This window comes from Pyxicephalus adspersus, chromosome Z (assembly GCF_032062135.1).
Source record: "Pyxicephalus adspersus chromosome Z, UCB_Pads_2.0, whole genome shotgun sequence".
Taxonomy (NCBI): Eukaryota; Metazoa; Chordata; class Amphibia; order Anura; family Pyxicephalidae; genus Pyxicephalus; species Pyxicephalus adspersus.
The window spans coordinates 47,141,113-47,157,690 of record NC_092871.1 but is presented as its reverse complement, the minus strand read 5'-3'; the positions used below and the strand labels follow the sequence as shown (position 1 = coordinate 47,157,690).

Sequence of the window (16,578 nt, the reverse complement as noted above, 5' to 3'; positions counted from 1 at the left end):
GTTACTAATTCTGTGGTCAATGCTTTATCACGTTTGCAGCGGGAGAGATTTTGTAAATTGGCACGGAAGCAGAGCAATGCGGAGTCCCATGACCCCCAGGATTGTGGCGAGTCACCTTGGAGTAGGTGTGGGGTTGATTGAGATGACGTGGACTGCTTATAGTGGTGTGTGCGTGACTGCTTTGAGGTGGAGTTGGGCAGTGAGGTATCTGAGTAGGAGAGTTTGGATGTGATCTTGTTCTGGCTGTGTGATAGTTTTGTGCAGCGGACCTCAGTGTCGGTAGTGAAAAAGCGAGTGGCGGCCATGGCATTTTTGTTCATGCTGTTGGGCAGGCTGGAGGTCCCCAAGGATTTTAGGGTACATCAGGTGCTAAAAGGGTATTAAAGGAGTAGCCAGTTAAGGGATGATAGACAACCAGTAACATGGGCAGTGTTGTTGGAGTTGTTGGATTGTTTGGAGGCGGTTTGGTTGCTATAAGGTTGTGTTGTTTAGGGTGGTGTTTGTTTTGGCATTTTTCGGAGCGCTGAGAATTGAGGAACCGGTTAGTCTGGGTAGGTCTCAGTCGGGGGGTTCACTGTGGCAGGATGTGCGGAGCACAGAAGAAGAGGTAGGTGGATAGGGCAGTCAAAAAAAGACCATCTTGGAATGGGTTTTCAGGTGACCCTTTTCTGTGTGTGTGGTTCTGAGGTCTGCCTGGCAGTGCTGCAGCAGTTTTTGATGGTTCGCCCAGTGCTGAAAGGGCTGTTTTTAGTGCACCAGGATGGTTTGGATATGTAGCATTTTCAATTTATTTCAGTGTTATAAAAATGCATTTCAGCAGTGAGGTGCCAGGTGAAGGATTACTCCTCTCATTCGTTGAGAATTGGGGTGCCTACGGAGGCAGCACCTTGGGGTATGGAGGAGAGTGCTATTCGAAGGATTTGACGCTGGGAGTCTCAGCATTACAGGTTGTATGTTAGGCTGCACTTGGTCTAAATGGATGGTTAGGTTTTCTGGGGGTGTGTTACCGGGTGAGTGGAAGGGTCAGGGATATGTCATTTGTTGTGCATTTTTTTTTTGCTCTGTGGTTTTTTTTTTTTTTTTTTATGATCAGATCCGTGTCTGGTTTGATTGTGGGGTATTCCCATGTTTTTTGGGGTGCTAGGAGAGCAGATGTGAGGCCAAACAGTACACAGCTGGGACTGGACAGGAAGATTAGTTTGGTCAGGTAAATTGGGATTTCAGGATCGGTATGAAGCAGGGAGGTGCTGGAGATTAATAGGTTCACAAGGTTGGGCAGGCCATCAGATGTCATGGTGGTACATGCTGGGGGCAATGACTTTGGCTTTCAAGTAATTTGTGATATCAAGTTAGATTTTTTACAGTTACATTTGAGCTTCCAGGGTCTAGTGGTAGTGTGGTCTGATATAGTGGTACAGACACACTAGAGGATGGAACATTCGGTTGAGCGGGTTAAATTGGCCTGTATCAAGATAAACAAGGAGGTAGGTAGGTTTTTTGCAAAGAATATAGGGAGTAATGGTGTGGCACAAAGAATTAGACGGGGATATTTGGTAGAATCTGAGGGGAGATGCTGTGCACGTCAATGCCGTAAGCAAAAGCATGTGGTTTCTGGGTCTGCAGGACGGAGTTGAGAGGGCTGTGCGTGTGTGGATTTGCTCACAAGTGTGAAGAGTGAAGAGCGGTTGGGACCTGGGGGAAGGCAGGGTTTGGAATTTTGGTATAGGAACTCATCAGTAGGATGGTGTCCATGGTGAAGGCAGGTTTTGGTGGCAGCTGTTGGAAGTCTGGGGGCCAAAAATATCAATCTGTTGGTCTTCAGTGCTGTGTTGTTTTTTGTTGGGGGGTGCCTTCCCTGACCTGCAACCTATCAGGGTGTTTAGGATTGGTATAAGTGAATATTAGGTTATTGAAAGTTGTTATATTGTAACTTTGACCCTAGCCAATTTGTTCCTAACTCAGTTGAAGTTAGGTCCCTAAATATTTGGACAGAGACAACTTTTTTCTAATTTTGGTTCCTTACATTACCACAATACTTTTAAATGAAACAACTCAGATGCAGGTGTTTTGCAGACTTTGAGCTTAAATTCAGTGGGTTGAACAAAAAGATTGCATAAAAATGTGAGGAACTAAAGCCTTTTTTTTACACAGTTACTTCATTTCAGGAGCTCAAAAGGAATTGGACAATTGACTCAAATGCTGTTTCATATTTCATGGGCTGACGTGGGCAATTCTTTGTTATGTCATTATCAATTAAGCAGATAAAAGGCCTGGAGTTGATTGGGGGGGCGTGCTTGTATGTGGAAGATTTTGATTTGAACAGACAACATGCGGTCAGAGAAGCTCTCCATGCAGGTGAAACAAGCCATCCTTAAGCTGCAAAAACAGAAAAAACCCATCCGAGAAATTGCTACAATATTAGGAGTGGCAAAATCTTCAGTTTCACTGGTGAACTCAGCAACGCCAAAAGACCTGGACGTCCATGGAAGACAACAGTGGTGGATCATCACAGAATCATTTTTATAGTGAAGAGAAACCCCTTCACAACAGCCAACCAAGTGAACAACAGTCTCCAAGAGGTAGGCGTATCGATATCCAAGTCTACCATAAAGAGAAGACTGAGAGCGTGCACTGCAGGGTGAAATGAAGTGATAAAAAAGGTTTTAGTTCCTCACATTTTTATGCAAATTTTGCAGAAAGTTTGCAGTTCAACTGCATCTAAGTTGTTTCATTTAAAATTATTTGTGATAATGTACAGAACCAAAATTAGAAAAAAGTTGTCTCTGTCCAAATATTAATGGACCTAACTGTATGTATTTGAAGGGTTGGGGGCTAGGTATGCGAGGGGCTGGTGACATAGGAGCTACCCATGTCATTTTCTGATAATATGGGTGGAGAGTTGGATGAGGAGCATTCCTGTTGAATATAAAAAAGTTGGGGTAGCCGTGACATCTTGACCAACATGATCCTACCAAGCTATGAGATTTGTTTCCTCTTCTAGAATTCTTGTAAATGACTGCTTTCTTTATCATGTTCTGCTGTCCCAGCACCATACAGCCAAATAAATATATATGTATATAATATATACATACCTCTCTTCATTACAGCTACTTGTAGTATACATGTAATAATACAATTATCAAATAAAAGATGTGCTTCAAACAAACAAATTCAACCCAGTTTAAAACAAAATGGATAAAACAAATCAAGCAAAGGTTGATTATTTAATCTCTGGAAATCAGAGTGAATAAACCTGAGGTTGTTGAGGTTTCCCCTGAGATCCATTATTCTGGCTGCATTTCAAATCTGAATGATTTTTTTCATCCTCCTCCTCTTCAGACTGAAAGGGAAGAACTCTCTTGGGATTCTCAGGCCAGAGCTATTAATAGCAAGCCATAGGAAGCCTATAGATAATATATCCATGCTGACATTTTGCCTGTAACCTTTTCTTTGTAAGACACCACTGATGCTTTTGGAGGGCAAACTTTAGGAAAGTCACAGCATTAAACAGAGGTGTTTTTTCTTCTCCCCTTTATCCTTTTAGGATTTATTTTCAAAAACCTCCAAAGCAAGTATAAAAAAATAAAATTCACAACTTTCTGAAATGGGAAAGAGGGGCACCAAATGTCAGACACCTAACCATAGTCGATTTATCAACTAAAGTGATTTGTTGCCATATGAACTGCTGTCATCCATTACAAGGATGGACAGGCTTCCATCAGGTAGTCAGTTGGGTCCTCATTGAGTCCTCAATAGCATGATCAAGCCTTGGCATTCCATCATTCCATCTCCTAATTGGTAATTCTCCTTTAAAAGGCCCCAAACTTTAATTGCCCTTGTTGTATATGCAAACTCATATTACAATTCTATTTGCTTTTTATAGGTTGACCTTAAGAATAACCCTGCTGGTTCTCCCTGGAGTCCATCATCCTGCTGTGGCCTTTGACTCCAATTAGGCTTTACATTGTGGTGGTGAAATATGGCCTATATATCATCTGGTAATGGGTTGATGCAAATTCAGCTATAATTCTATCTCAACTCATGGTGCTATTTATAGCTGACTGGTTTTGACCTGTTATCTTGTTAGGGCTACTTTTTATCTGACCTCCCCTAGTAAACAATATTTCTTGTATGACTTCTCCATCTAAATATTATTTGAATGCAACCCTTTTGCTTTTTTGCTCTTTTTTAAAAAAAAATTAGTTGATTTCACCCACCCCCTCCATCCAATTGCATGCTGCCCGATTCGCATACCTGTCTCCATCTTCTACAGAGGGCTGAAATCAGTGCAGATGGTGCCTGGCCACAAAATGTAATACATTCTGCTACTGTGCTAGTCAGATAGGGATAGAGTTTAGAGCTAATCTAGGGAGGAAAAAAGCAAACAACGTTTGTGACTCTCATGAAATTCTGTGAATCTTTATGCAACAGTTGAGAAAATGTTTTCTGTGTATAACTGGAACTAAAAACTGTGTTTTCACTTAGTTAACTGTCACAGTATTGGTAAATGTAAATGTTTATGCAACAATGGAAAAAAAATCCCTGTGTATAACTAATTGCCATAATTTCACTTAGTTAGCAGTCAGTCTGTGACTGTGAGTGACATAACAATAATTCCAGTTATACATAATTTTTTCCCCCATTGTTGCATACAAAAATCACAATTTTGGATTAAGAATGACCCCATGCTGCCCAAGGTTCATAAATTTGGCAGAATTTTCTAGTGATTTTAAAATTACACATTTTTTTTTCTTAAATCTTAATTCCAACATTGAATATCTGAATCTATCATATTTCTCAACAGATCCGCCTACCTCTACTTATAATTTTCTCTTGCAGCTGTTTTCTAAGTGAGCCAAGCATGTTGTGGGTCCTCCCATGCAATGGACAAATAGGCCAAAAGGAAAGCAATGATGTTTTTTGTCATTGTTACACCAAATCATCAGGAAGTAGGTAGCTAAGATATGTAGAGAAACAATGATTGCTTCCCAGGGAAAATGTACCCAAATTTGGAGTTGCACTCCCCATACCCCATATTTGGTAAAATATATTGATGATGATGATCATGATGATATGTCCTTTCTCTTCTAAGCTCGTAGTGGTTGTGAAGGGTCAGGTTATATTCCTGCATTGTGTAACAAAGTATTTTGATAGTACTATGCTTTGTACAATTTATTATTATTAATCAATCTCTTCCTTCCCTTTACATATTTAATAATTTGGACAAATAATGCTCAGTCATTGTTACTGAAAAATAATTGTTGCCGCTGACTCAGAGACATTGTGCGATAAGAGCTTGCTAATCATGTTATGTCTGCGCGTATATGCTGCTGGGCTCTATTAGGGTAATTAAGGTGTATAGTGGAAAAGTCAAACAACAGCCAGGATTCATTTGACAAGTCTTGGGTTGAACTCTGACCACTGAACAGGTTGCCTAGGTAACGCCATAAGCCGTGTTGATTAACATTCTGGTCTCAGCTATCCTATGACTGATAAGATAGAACAGACTTTGCTGCATCCTCCCATTCTGTGGAGCAGTGTCTGAAATCTGCAGGGGTCATCCATCCATTTAATCTTTTTTGTGTTTAGGAAACCATAGGGAAACCATAGCAGAACTCTTTACCCCAACTCTTACTTTGAAATCAGTCTTGTCCTGTTCAATAATGGCAATAAAAACTGTGAACAAATCCAAAATCGGGAAAGTCCCAATTGCTCCAGTTAAATGAAATGTAGTTATGGTTACAGATTTACCTCCATGACCATAAAAGGTTCCAGAAAAAGGTCCTCTCATCATTGGCCTGATTTATCAAACTTCTCCAAGACTGGAGAGGATAAACTTTTATCAATGAACCTGGGAGATCCAAAAAACATGGAATGGATTGGGTCCAGGATTGAAAATATTTACTAACAAATAGCAAATGACCTAAAGAAATCAATTCCAGGTATTCTGGATAACCTAGCTTCACTAATCAAAGTTTATCCTTTCCAGCCTTGGAGAGCTTTACTAAATCAGGCTCTACAAGCTTATTTTCACATACTGAAAGAAAAGTCACAAATTGTAAGCCAGGTATAGACCAGTTAAATAAGGAATATGAATTTGTAAAAGAGGCGATCTTACCAGAGAGATGTTGGTGTATTGGGCACCTGAAATTAGTAGCAGTCTGACCTGAAATATGGTACTTGTCAACATGTGTTTGGCAGGGCCTTTTCAAAACATGGGGAAAATATAAAAACATGTTAATTATGTTAACTATAAAATCGGTTACTCTAAGAAAATCTGTAATTTGTGCTGGAGTGCTGGCATAATAAAATGTTCAAATAATAAAACCAGTGACAATGAATCTCCAACTACTCTTGGATTTACACCATGTTTTTAGTTTGCATTGATGCACATTTAATGTACATTCCACTTTTAACCCAGAATCTTGATGTGCACTTTAACACATTATAACATGTTGCATAGATGTGTTTTTTCCTTTTTTTACATCATGGTTTAGGTATATTAACACGTTTGCAATAAACATTGAGTTGGTTGAATTGGCAAACTTCAGTTATAAAATAATTTTACTTTTGGGTTTACCCATTAGTGTACAGAGTTAACTGGACAAGTCGAAAATAATAATAAAAATGTTGATAAGTAAATGTTTTTCCTAACTGTTTTGTGCTCTGTTTTACTTTTTCTGCGTCGTGGAGTAATTTAAAAAAAAATGAAACATGAAATACAAACATTCTAATATTTTGTTTTATTATGATTTTATATAGCTGTGGATAGTACAAATTGCTCTTTATGGTAGGTCTCTTTGTTTGCAGATGATTGAAATCATAGTAATAAAAAACCCTTTCTAATATTTTCTTACAATTACTCAGAGTGGGTACAAAGAATCTAGAGGCTTTTTCCACAGACATCTACCGATTTCTGCATTCGATTTAATACTAATTATTTCACAGATTAAATTCTCTATTTATATGACTGGTGCGCTACTTTCACTCTACATCAAGATACAGCGCTACAAGTCTTTGTGTTCTATAATTACTGTGACGGGTAAACATCTTTCTCTAATCATATATCCATATGTGTATATTATATGTAATAAATATTTTTCCTTTTTTTTTTTTTTTTAAAGATTTTTACAGAAACAAAAATTATTTGCTCTTAATAAATCCAAACTACTTCAGATTGAACAACATTCATCGCGTGAAACAGACAAATACAATTGAATACTTCAGAGTACAACAGACATTATACATGATAATTTCTGATACATAGGTTTAAACAATATGGACAAACTACTATCATAGCCAGAATACAGACGTTCAAATATTCTCGAGTAGGAGAGTTTTGTGGGTTTTTCTTTCTTTTTTTGTTTTAGTAACAGCAATACTTTCAAGGTCCTCAAACTTTAGTGGTTGTTTTTTAATTTTTTACTCTACAAAAAGTAATTATAACTCTTCTATTTTAAAATTCCCAACTGTGCATGTATCCTTGCTCAGTAGGGAGTTCCATGGTCAGCGTTCTTGACGTTCCCCATCTCCCAATAGTAAAAGCTCTCTATCAAGAAGACTACCACATCTTTGATGTTAGGCACGGCCCGTTATAACCAACAGTCACTGTCTTGTTAATATATGTTTATATAGCTTTTAAACAACAAAAGTATACTTTCTTGAATTCTAGGTGCAGCACGTTTTTTTTGTAATTTTGTTATTAAAATGAAAAGTTCTCTGAATCTGCAGGCGTTTTTGTATTTTAATGTAATGAGGGCACATAGTAGTTATTCAACCCAGACAGACCTTGCAGAAGGATACCAAAGTTTTGGCAGCCATTATATTCTCTGTTTTTGTTCAGTTCTACTGTTTTTGTTCAGTCCTACTGTTTTAGTCAGTTTGTGGCAGCTAGATTTAGCTACAATTCATCAGAGCGGATGACATGAAAGAGGGTGACATTATAGAGGACCTGGTGGCCATTGTTCCAGGCATACAGAGCCCGGTCCTTGGGATTGTAGTCCAACATTGAGATGTGCGAGTACTTGTTTTGAAACGGGATGTCTATATATTCATAGTTGGAGGTGTTTGTCTGGTAGGCATAGTGCACTTTGGTGCCACCAGAATAACCGTTAGTGACATATAGAGTTCCACAAATCATGAAGGCTTCTCCAGCACTTCTTTTAGGGTATCCTGTATTCCAGGTCTTTAAGATCTGTAGAGTGTTGGGGTCTAGTTTGCTGATGACTATGTTACCAGCATTTTGGTTGGTGGCGTAAACCACCCACAGCCCATTCTCATCTACCATGAGGTCAATGTCCGACTGGCCACCCCATGCATAGTGGTAGACATTTGTGTACCCAGCAGAGTCCAGGCTGCGTGTTTTTAGAATTGTCTCTGATTTTAAATCAAAACGAATGATAATGTGGCTCTGGAATTTATTGAAATAGATAGATCCGTTATATACAACCTGGCCTGTCCCTGACCAAGGATGAGGGAGACGATGAGAGGTAAAGTTGTCACTGTTCATAAAGTCCTCCATTGACTTGTACTCCCGGACAAAGCGATTGTTGTGATAGCCGTCCATATACCAGACCTGAAATACCAATATATAACATTAGCTCTGCAGGACTAAGTTTTTGTTGACTTACATGAAGGACACTAAAGAGACATTGACATTTCATAATGAAGGGAATAAAAAAATCTCTTAGTTCCTTTGAGTTCCTTCCAAATATTTTCAGATTTCACCCACCCCTGCAGAGATACCTAGGAGGTTTGCTAACCTCTCTCCATAAACATTAACATTTGGTATTTAAACTGAAATGTCAGTAGCAAAGTCTCCTGTTCTCCCCAGTCCAGGGTGGAGGTGTATTTACAGTGCCTGGTACAATTAGCACACCGTTGAATTTTTACAGTTTACACCTAATTGTTAGAGGGTCAAGGAGGTCCCTGCCTTTAAACTATTTTTATAACATCATTACTAATTCCTAAATTATATGTTAATGTATTTTAAATGAAACCTGGTAATCTTGCCATTAAGGGTCTTTGTTAATGGACTTTCTGTTATTGGGTGAAAACATTCTACCCTTAGCTGTACTCCAATGTAGTAATCCTATTACACAGGATTTTTATGAATCTACATATTGACATTTTTATGTACATTTTGAAAGCAAAGGCTGTTGGGAATTACGTCTACATTAAGTTCAAGAAAAATTGCAGACATACTTTTTTCTAGTCTGTTTGCTATGTGTTTAAAAATAAGCATTCAATACTGATTGTATATAACCAAATTTGGTCTTTTTAAAAAAAACTAAACAAAACACATCTTTCCTCATAAAGCAAACCTATCACCATACGTAGTGCAAAAAAATAGGAATCTGCCACTTTCACAGACATACCTGTACTACTTATAAAGGTCAAAGTACTTCCCCCGACCTCTGACATTGCCTTCAATTTTAAATATTTTGTGGTAAATCAGTCCAGTCATCTCCAAGAACAGAAGATTAGTAAAGTGCTGTGCTTTTCTGACCCTACCCAGATGTTCTCCTTTATTTCCATGGGAGTTTGAGTGAAGCTGTCAATGTGTGCATATTCCCATATCTGAAAATCTGTTAAATTCTGATGGAACTGTACTTTATGCTGATTCAGTCATCTTATAGTGGCATTAATGGCTGACTTACAATACAAATACTGTACCATTCAGAATGACAACAAATCAAATTCTCTCCCTTTCAATCAAGTCATAGAAAAAGAGAAATAATCTTCTTAGCAGTAGATATGTACTTTACCTCACTGAAAAAATTGATCTTTAGGCCCAATTAGCATGAACATGTTTAGGGTTTGGGAGAAACAAGTTAGACTTAATCAGAAAAACAAATATTACTTACTCTGTTATCTCCTTCTGGTGCCATTGGGTCAGTCATCCATGAGCCAAACCTGGACCCAGATGCCTTAATTGTAACTGGATCACTGATTCCGGTCAGCTTACCACATGCTGCAAAATACAGAGGAGTTACAAGTTAGTTCTGCCCTGGTGTCACTATCATTGAACTCACTTTCTTTTCCCCAGACTTTAAGGCAACCGTGCTTGACCTTTTTACCATGGGGGACCCCATAACTTTCAAGTCTTCAGGTAACCCCTTCTATATTTACTATACCCACAGCTCACTGTACATTAGTGTGATGGTCAGTGGCAAAAATGCCTCTTACATTACTTGCCAGTGGGAAGAATTCATCTTTACAGATAGCCAAAAGGGTCATTGGTGTTAGTTAAACTGACATAAAAGTCACAAATCCCTCATTGCTCAAAGAATTCCTAGCAACCTCTGGAGAAACCCTGGTTGAGAAGCACTGCTTTTAACTATATTTCTGAGTCAAAATGAAATTGTTGTAGTGCATTTATCGTATATGTGAAAATATTTTAATTAAGGGAAATGATAAAACCCTGCAGTATGGACAATTCCCCTCAAACATAGATGTCATCTATGTTCCATTGGAAGATGTATCCTCCCCCTTTTTTGTAGTGACAACTTTTTTAGGATTTTCTTTGACTTTATGTCAACAGTTACCAGGAAAAATTGATTCTGCAGGTAAAATTAACCTAGTGGGGGCACTGGCATCAGTAAAACTTTACAATATTCTAATCCTTTCTCTCTGTAGATTGTTCAAACACACAAAAATAGAAATCTCTAAAAGAAAGAGATGAACATAGACACCCATAGATTTAGATATTGGCATAAAATTGAGTTTAGATATTTTACAAAATATATGAAGCTAAAGAATTTACTCTACTTTCATATTCAGAAATGTGTATAAAATTCATATCTTTGTAAGTAAATCATCACTAAGATTTTAAGGGGGCTCAAAAGTAACAATTATTGAATAGCAGCAGATTGATTAGGACATGAGGAATATTCTCTGCAGGGTGGGGGTGGGCATTTAATCTGGGAACAAATCTTTGTTAGTGTCAGCAGCTGGATTTAAAATAATGCAGATCTGTGAAGTGGCCTGCATAATATTAGGTGTCACATCTGTGTTTGGCGTGTTGACTCTCATCTCTTCTGTCACAAGATCTTTCTAGAGCTAACTCAAATTGGTTGCAAGTGAAGACATTGCAGAAACAGACAGGACGTCTTGCGGTTGTACAAATGCCTGAAATATTGGGTTGAGGGTAGGCTGGCAACTAATGAGGACAGACAGGATGCTGCAGATAAGGGTTGCCTACTCGCAGGAAGAAGCCATCCATAATTTGATCACAATTTCTGCTGGCATGTGATCAATACCTGAAAGGTAAATCAGTAAATAAAAGTGACTCTATTGCAGAGACAGAATTAAGAAGAAAAACTATGGGTTGAACTGATCAAAAATATTTTGTGGGGTCACTGCCACCTCCTATTGCATTACAAATCCAGCTGTTGGCATCACTCCTCCCTGATGAGGAACTCAAATACAAGAGAGTGACACTTTTAAGATAACACAACCTAATGCAGGGAAAATGCCATAGCAGATATTTGATGAGGTGTGCCTGAATGAGCATGTTCTAGGAAAGCTGTGTACAACCCATTCTACCAGGAATGTACCTGTCTGCATCTTAGTAGACATCACTGGGTGTTAAACAAGGTATGTCAGGAAGATGGAATGGTTTTATTTAGTCATTAGTATGGTAATGAGGGGGTAGTGGTGGAAGGCAAAATATGTTCAGAATAGACTGCAGCTTTAAAAATGCAAACCTTATAACTGGTATCTTCATCCTTGAATCACTGCTGGGTCACTAACTCTGAAATAGTATGCATTGATTTGAGTTGCAATGTATACTCATCCAGGAGATTACAGCAGAAAAGTCAGGGTCTTCTAAAGAGCCTTTGAGAATGCACCTTAAAATCCAAGTTAGCAATGCTAACTCCTATATTTTTATTCTGACCGGTTCCTTTTATATTTCCATAAATTCTTTAGCAGGGTCATATTCTGATATTGTAAAGCAAAGGGACATGGACAAAATCTTTAGGTACATTTTCCACACCTACATTTTAGAGCTTGTACCCACTAAATGTGGAATGTTTTTATGTGTCGTGCATTGGGAGGGTATGTTGTATATGGCTGCTCTGTGTGATTTCTGCAGAATAATGCCAACTCCTCTTCCTAAAGTGAATCTGAACTCTGAATGTCTTTCTCAAATAAAAATATAATCCAATTTCTTACTGTAAACTGTAAGTCTACGCACAGGAGGTGGGAATGAATGAGGGATTGGGATTCACAGAGAAAACAGAATACTGAACTATGGATTACCATGTTTCAGAAGAGAGCATAAACCTTTACAAATAACATCCAGAAATGCAGATATACTTTATTATTCAGAGAATTCCTCCTCTCAGCTACTGTCACAAGAATAAGTGTCCCCATTTGAAGATTTACCTCCTGTTCCTAGTATGGTGGCAACTCAAATTTTTGAATTTATCTGTAGTTTAATTTCCACTGACAATGGTAATTAGAACAGTAGGAAAAATATATCTCCCTGAGAAAAGTCCTGCGCTGCACACAAACCACCAATGATGGATGCATAGTGGCACCATACAAACAAGAAACCACAAAGTGTCAGAACATCACAGTCTAGTCAGACTAATTTGGAAACTGGACTTTTTTTTATTACATAAAACAGACAGTGCTCCTTATGCCTTGACAGAAACCTGCATGTTTTTGAAAACATGTGGGGGTGCTTTTTGTGGATTATTGCAATAAAAAGTTGGCAGATATTCTATCCCTACATTACATACACCAAATCTAGAAATAATATTTTCTTTAAATATACTTTTACATAGACCGTTATAATTTACTGTTTACTACAAAATATGTTGTATTGCATTGTTAAGTTTATAATTATCAAATTCTGGTAAAATAGAAAAGTTGTATAACGTCATACTTTTTTTTGCCTTAATGTTTTAAAATATATCCTCCATTTTTTGTCTAGTAAATTTGGGAAGGAAGAGGAGAATGGTATAATTGTTTTAATGAAAACTTTAGTCAGACATTTTTTTTTCTAGTCCCCCAGTTTTGTTACTTTGTGTCTCAACTTCTCCTCTCATTTGTTCCCTGTGACAAAACATTTTAATTTTCCACTAGGAAGAATGCAAGTGAATCTCATATAATATTTTAAATAAAATGTTAACAAGCCTTTACAATTGCTGTATAAGGTGTTTAAAACATATTGTGGGGTGTTTTGCTCTGACACATGGTTTCAGCTCCCTAAGTCTTTCATCCTGCTTTGTGCTGCTGGTTGATTGAAATGCCTAATGCATTAATGCATTATTAATAATTCATAATTCTTTGAGCCCACTGGAGGGATCTAATCTCTCCCTGCTGCCATTTAACCATCCAGCAATGATGATGAAAGGCAACCCAAACCTCCACCCACTTCACACACATATATATCATTCTCTTTATTTACATATAGGCAAAGCTGAAAGTAAATCATTATTATAGCACATAACCCATATGTTCACCTTCCCTTCTCTTGCCTCACCTGGTACTCTAGTATCTTGGTACTTCCAAGTATAAAAGAAGCATGTGACACATTCTTTTTTTTTTTTACCATGCTGGTACTTGACTGCCTGGGCCCTGTTACATGGAAGCAATCTTTGCTATATCATAGTTTCAGCCAACCCTGACTTTTTTTGTTGATTCTCTTGTTGAAAAAAAATTGCTTGTAATAACTGACCATTAATTAGATGGAACAAATGACTTCCAATGCAATAAGCCACACCATGAGCCTGGGTTCAGACTAACAGTATGTTACTCTGGTGTTGACAGTTGAAGCTTAAGGTGGTGTAGCATTAACAAGCAGCTGCAAAAGCCTAAATGAGTGATTCATTTTTTCCATTTTTTCTTTTATTGAGTTACTCTGCAAAAACTGCTTGCAAACATTTAAAAATGTTCACACAAGATCTTTTAAGCATTTGCAAGCAGCACCAAATTAAGTCTGTGGAGTCCAAAGGGCCACAAGTTGCTCTTGGACACTACATGTCATCGCCTACCATCTGTCAAAAAAATGATAATGAATAGACCTATTTGGCCCAATGTTAACCGTTCCTTTGCATTTTTGCTCAAAATCTCCTGCAAAAACCACTAGTCTGAACTCAACCTTAGCTTACCATTCAGTACCTTGGAGTACCAATAAATCACAAGTCAGGTTGAAAAAAGACATAAGGCCATCAAGTTCATCCACTAGGGAATTAAACATATCCCAGATAGAAAACTTAGCTTGCTTAATTTACACCATAGAAATCCATTTGTTCTGTCTGCATTGTAAACAATGGTTACACATGATCCAATTTAGCTTATTAAGAGTGTTTTGTGTAGTTCTACTTCGCTTTCTGATTACTTTATCCCCTGAAATCAGTGGCAGACATAGCCAACAGTGGATCCCTCCGCCAAACTGACTTGGCCCCAGTTGGCTGTGGAGGGTCTGGGGCCCTCCTTCAGCAGCACATGTTGTAACTCCTTATGTCCGCCCCATCTGAAATCTCGCTGGCAGATGATCCTGTAAACGCAAGGGAGATCCAACTTTTGCACTAGGGCCTAGTATTTTTTTTCCTTGGTATGATGAATTGTGTTGTGTCTGCTAGGAAATACGCTTCCAGCATCTACTAATTTACTCTCTTTAATCAGCTAGGGCAGTGAATTATCTCGCCTCTCATAATTCATCCTCAGAGAACAAGATGCTATATTTAATGCACAATAAAGACATTTATTCACATAGCTGTACCCTGAGATAGAAGTAAACCTGTTCATTTGCTTCTGTCCTCCAAAACAATTCTGATGAGCCCTAAAACTGGTTAAATCCCTCAGAAAGTTAATTATTTGCTGGGTGAGCAGAACTTCAATGAATGGTAACAGAAGGATTTTACATGAGAGGAATGGCTTGGCTGCCTCATTCTGTTACATAGCATTGCGAGATGGCTTAATCAGAGGTGTGTTTCATATTTTTTTAAAAAAGGACATTCCCTCAGATGGGCCTGCTGGGCACAAAAAACAACACAGGTGTTCTGGCTTCTGTGGAAATGTTTGCATTGTCTGTGATAACCCCGTTTCAATTTTTCTTAGAAAATGACCGCATTTATATTTGCTCTGTAAACCTGTATCCTGCTCTTGTAATAGATTTTGCCTGCTGAATTTGTGTTTGTTTCTCATTTTTCCTTCATACCAATTTAGCAAACAGAGATTTTTTAGCAAAGGTGACCTACAATGACCGCAGCAGTGTCAGCAATAACTGCCAATATATATATCATCTTTGTATATAGCACCATTGGACACTGCTGCAAAACCTCACAGTCCTGTACAAAGGCCCCATGTTTAAATTGACCCCAATACTGTCATTACCTTTGGCATTGGAGATTGAAGGTCACTTGTCACTTTTACATTGCAAAGTGGTCATTTTATAGGCAATCATGCTGCTTTAAAGAATCATACAGGTATTTATGACCAACATAGATCTAAACATCTGTAAATATATAGCCCATTAGCAATTTGCCTTTAACCAAACAGCCAGAAAAAATGTACTTTGCTTTTAAGTGTACATTGCTTTTAAGTGTACCTGTCATAAGAATTATTTTCACTGCGATTTCCCTAGTTTCTAGTTGAGAAGCTGCCATGTATGTATTTCATACATGCTTTTCCAGTTTGCCTGGAGTCCAGCTATCAGGTGGGGCACTAAAAAGCAAATTTATTAATCACTATTGTTTTTACTGGTTTCTGAGGTGTCTAATAAATCCAACAGAAAATGTTTTCTCCTTGCCTCTGCCAATCAGGTTAAAAATGTATCAATTTGTAATTGCCCCAAACTTGAATAGGCATTTGAAATCAATACAGGCTACGGACTCCTCCGCGGCAGCAAGGAAAATACTTTAGTAAAAAATCCAAAGTAAAAAAACATGCACAGGCAAAATGGAACAAACAGGTAATACACAGAACTAAGCTAGCTAAGATGTTAGCATGGTGATGTATGAACATGGAAAAAAAAAATTTTTGTTCAAATAAATTTCAGCTATTGAGTTTCTCCCATTTCACAACACTATACTTGCCAACAGTCCAGGTAGTTTAGAAACTTTGCTACAGTGTCCCATGGGGATGATCCACAGGATCAACACTGATCTTGGCTTGGGGTCACTAATTTACTCCAACTTTTATTTGTGACTAGAAGAAGAAGGATGCTACTCTACAAAACATATACGCCCAATTTATTAACCATGCTACATGGTGGTATTGGATATGCTGTGAACCACTGTACTTTTTCCATGTTAAAAGGGAGTGGAATAGTTTAGATAATTTACATTTATATGACAAAATGGTATTTTTATTTCTTTTGATACAATGCACAGTTTCAAAAATTGATACCTTGTAAACAATGTGCATTATCACCTAGGGCAGGGGTCGGCAACCTGCGGCTCGCGAGCCACATGCGGCTCTTTGGATGTGAAGCTGCGGCTCTTTAGTTCAGTCCATCGGAAGCTATTCTATCTCTCAGCCTGGCTTTTCACTGCACCCCTCCCCCGTGACACTCCAGAGCTTCCGACGGACTGAAGACAGTGAGGACGCGTGTCACGGGGG

The 16,578-nt window shown here is 38.1% G+C and overlaps 1 protein-coding gene across 3 annotated transcripts in view; it reads right to left on the bottom strand.

Moving 5' to 3' along the window:
* Positions 1–6,724: 6,724 nt before the first annotated feature.
* Positions 6,725–16,578, bottom strand: part of OLFM1 (olfactomedin 1) — a 108,794-nt gene continuing 98,940 nt past the window's right edge. For all 3 annotated transcript variants that reach the window (XM_072431494.1, XM_072431493.1, XM_072431492.1), the window contains exons 5-6: positions 9,867–9,973; positions 6,725–8,575 (exon numbers count right to left, since the gene is read on the bottom strand). In XM_072431494.1, the coding sequence (XP_072287595.1) occupies positions 7,901–8,575; positions 9,867–9,973 (782 nt within the window). In that variant the 3' untranslated portion in view covers positions 6,725–7,900. The remainder of the gene's footprint in view (positions 8,576–9,866; positions 9,974–16,578) is intronic.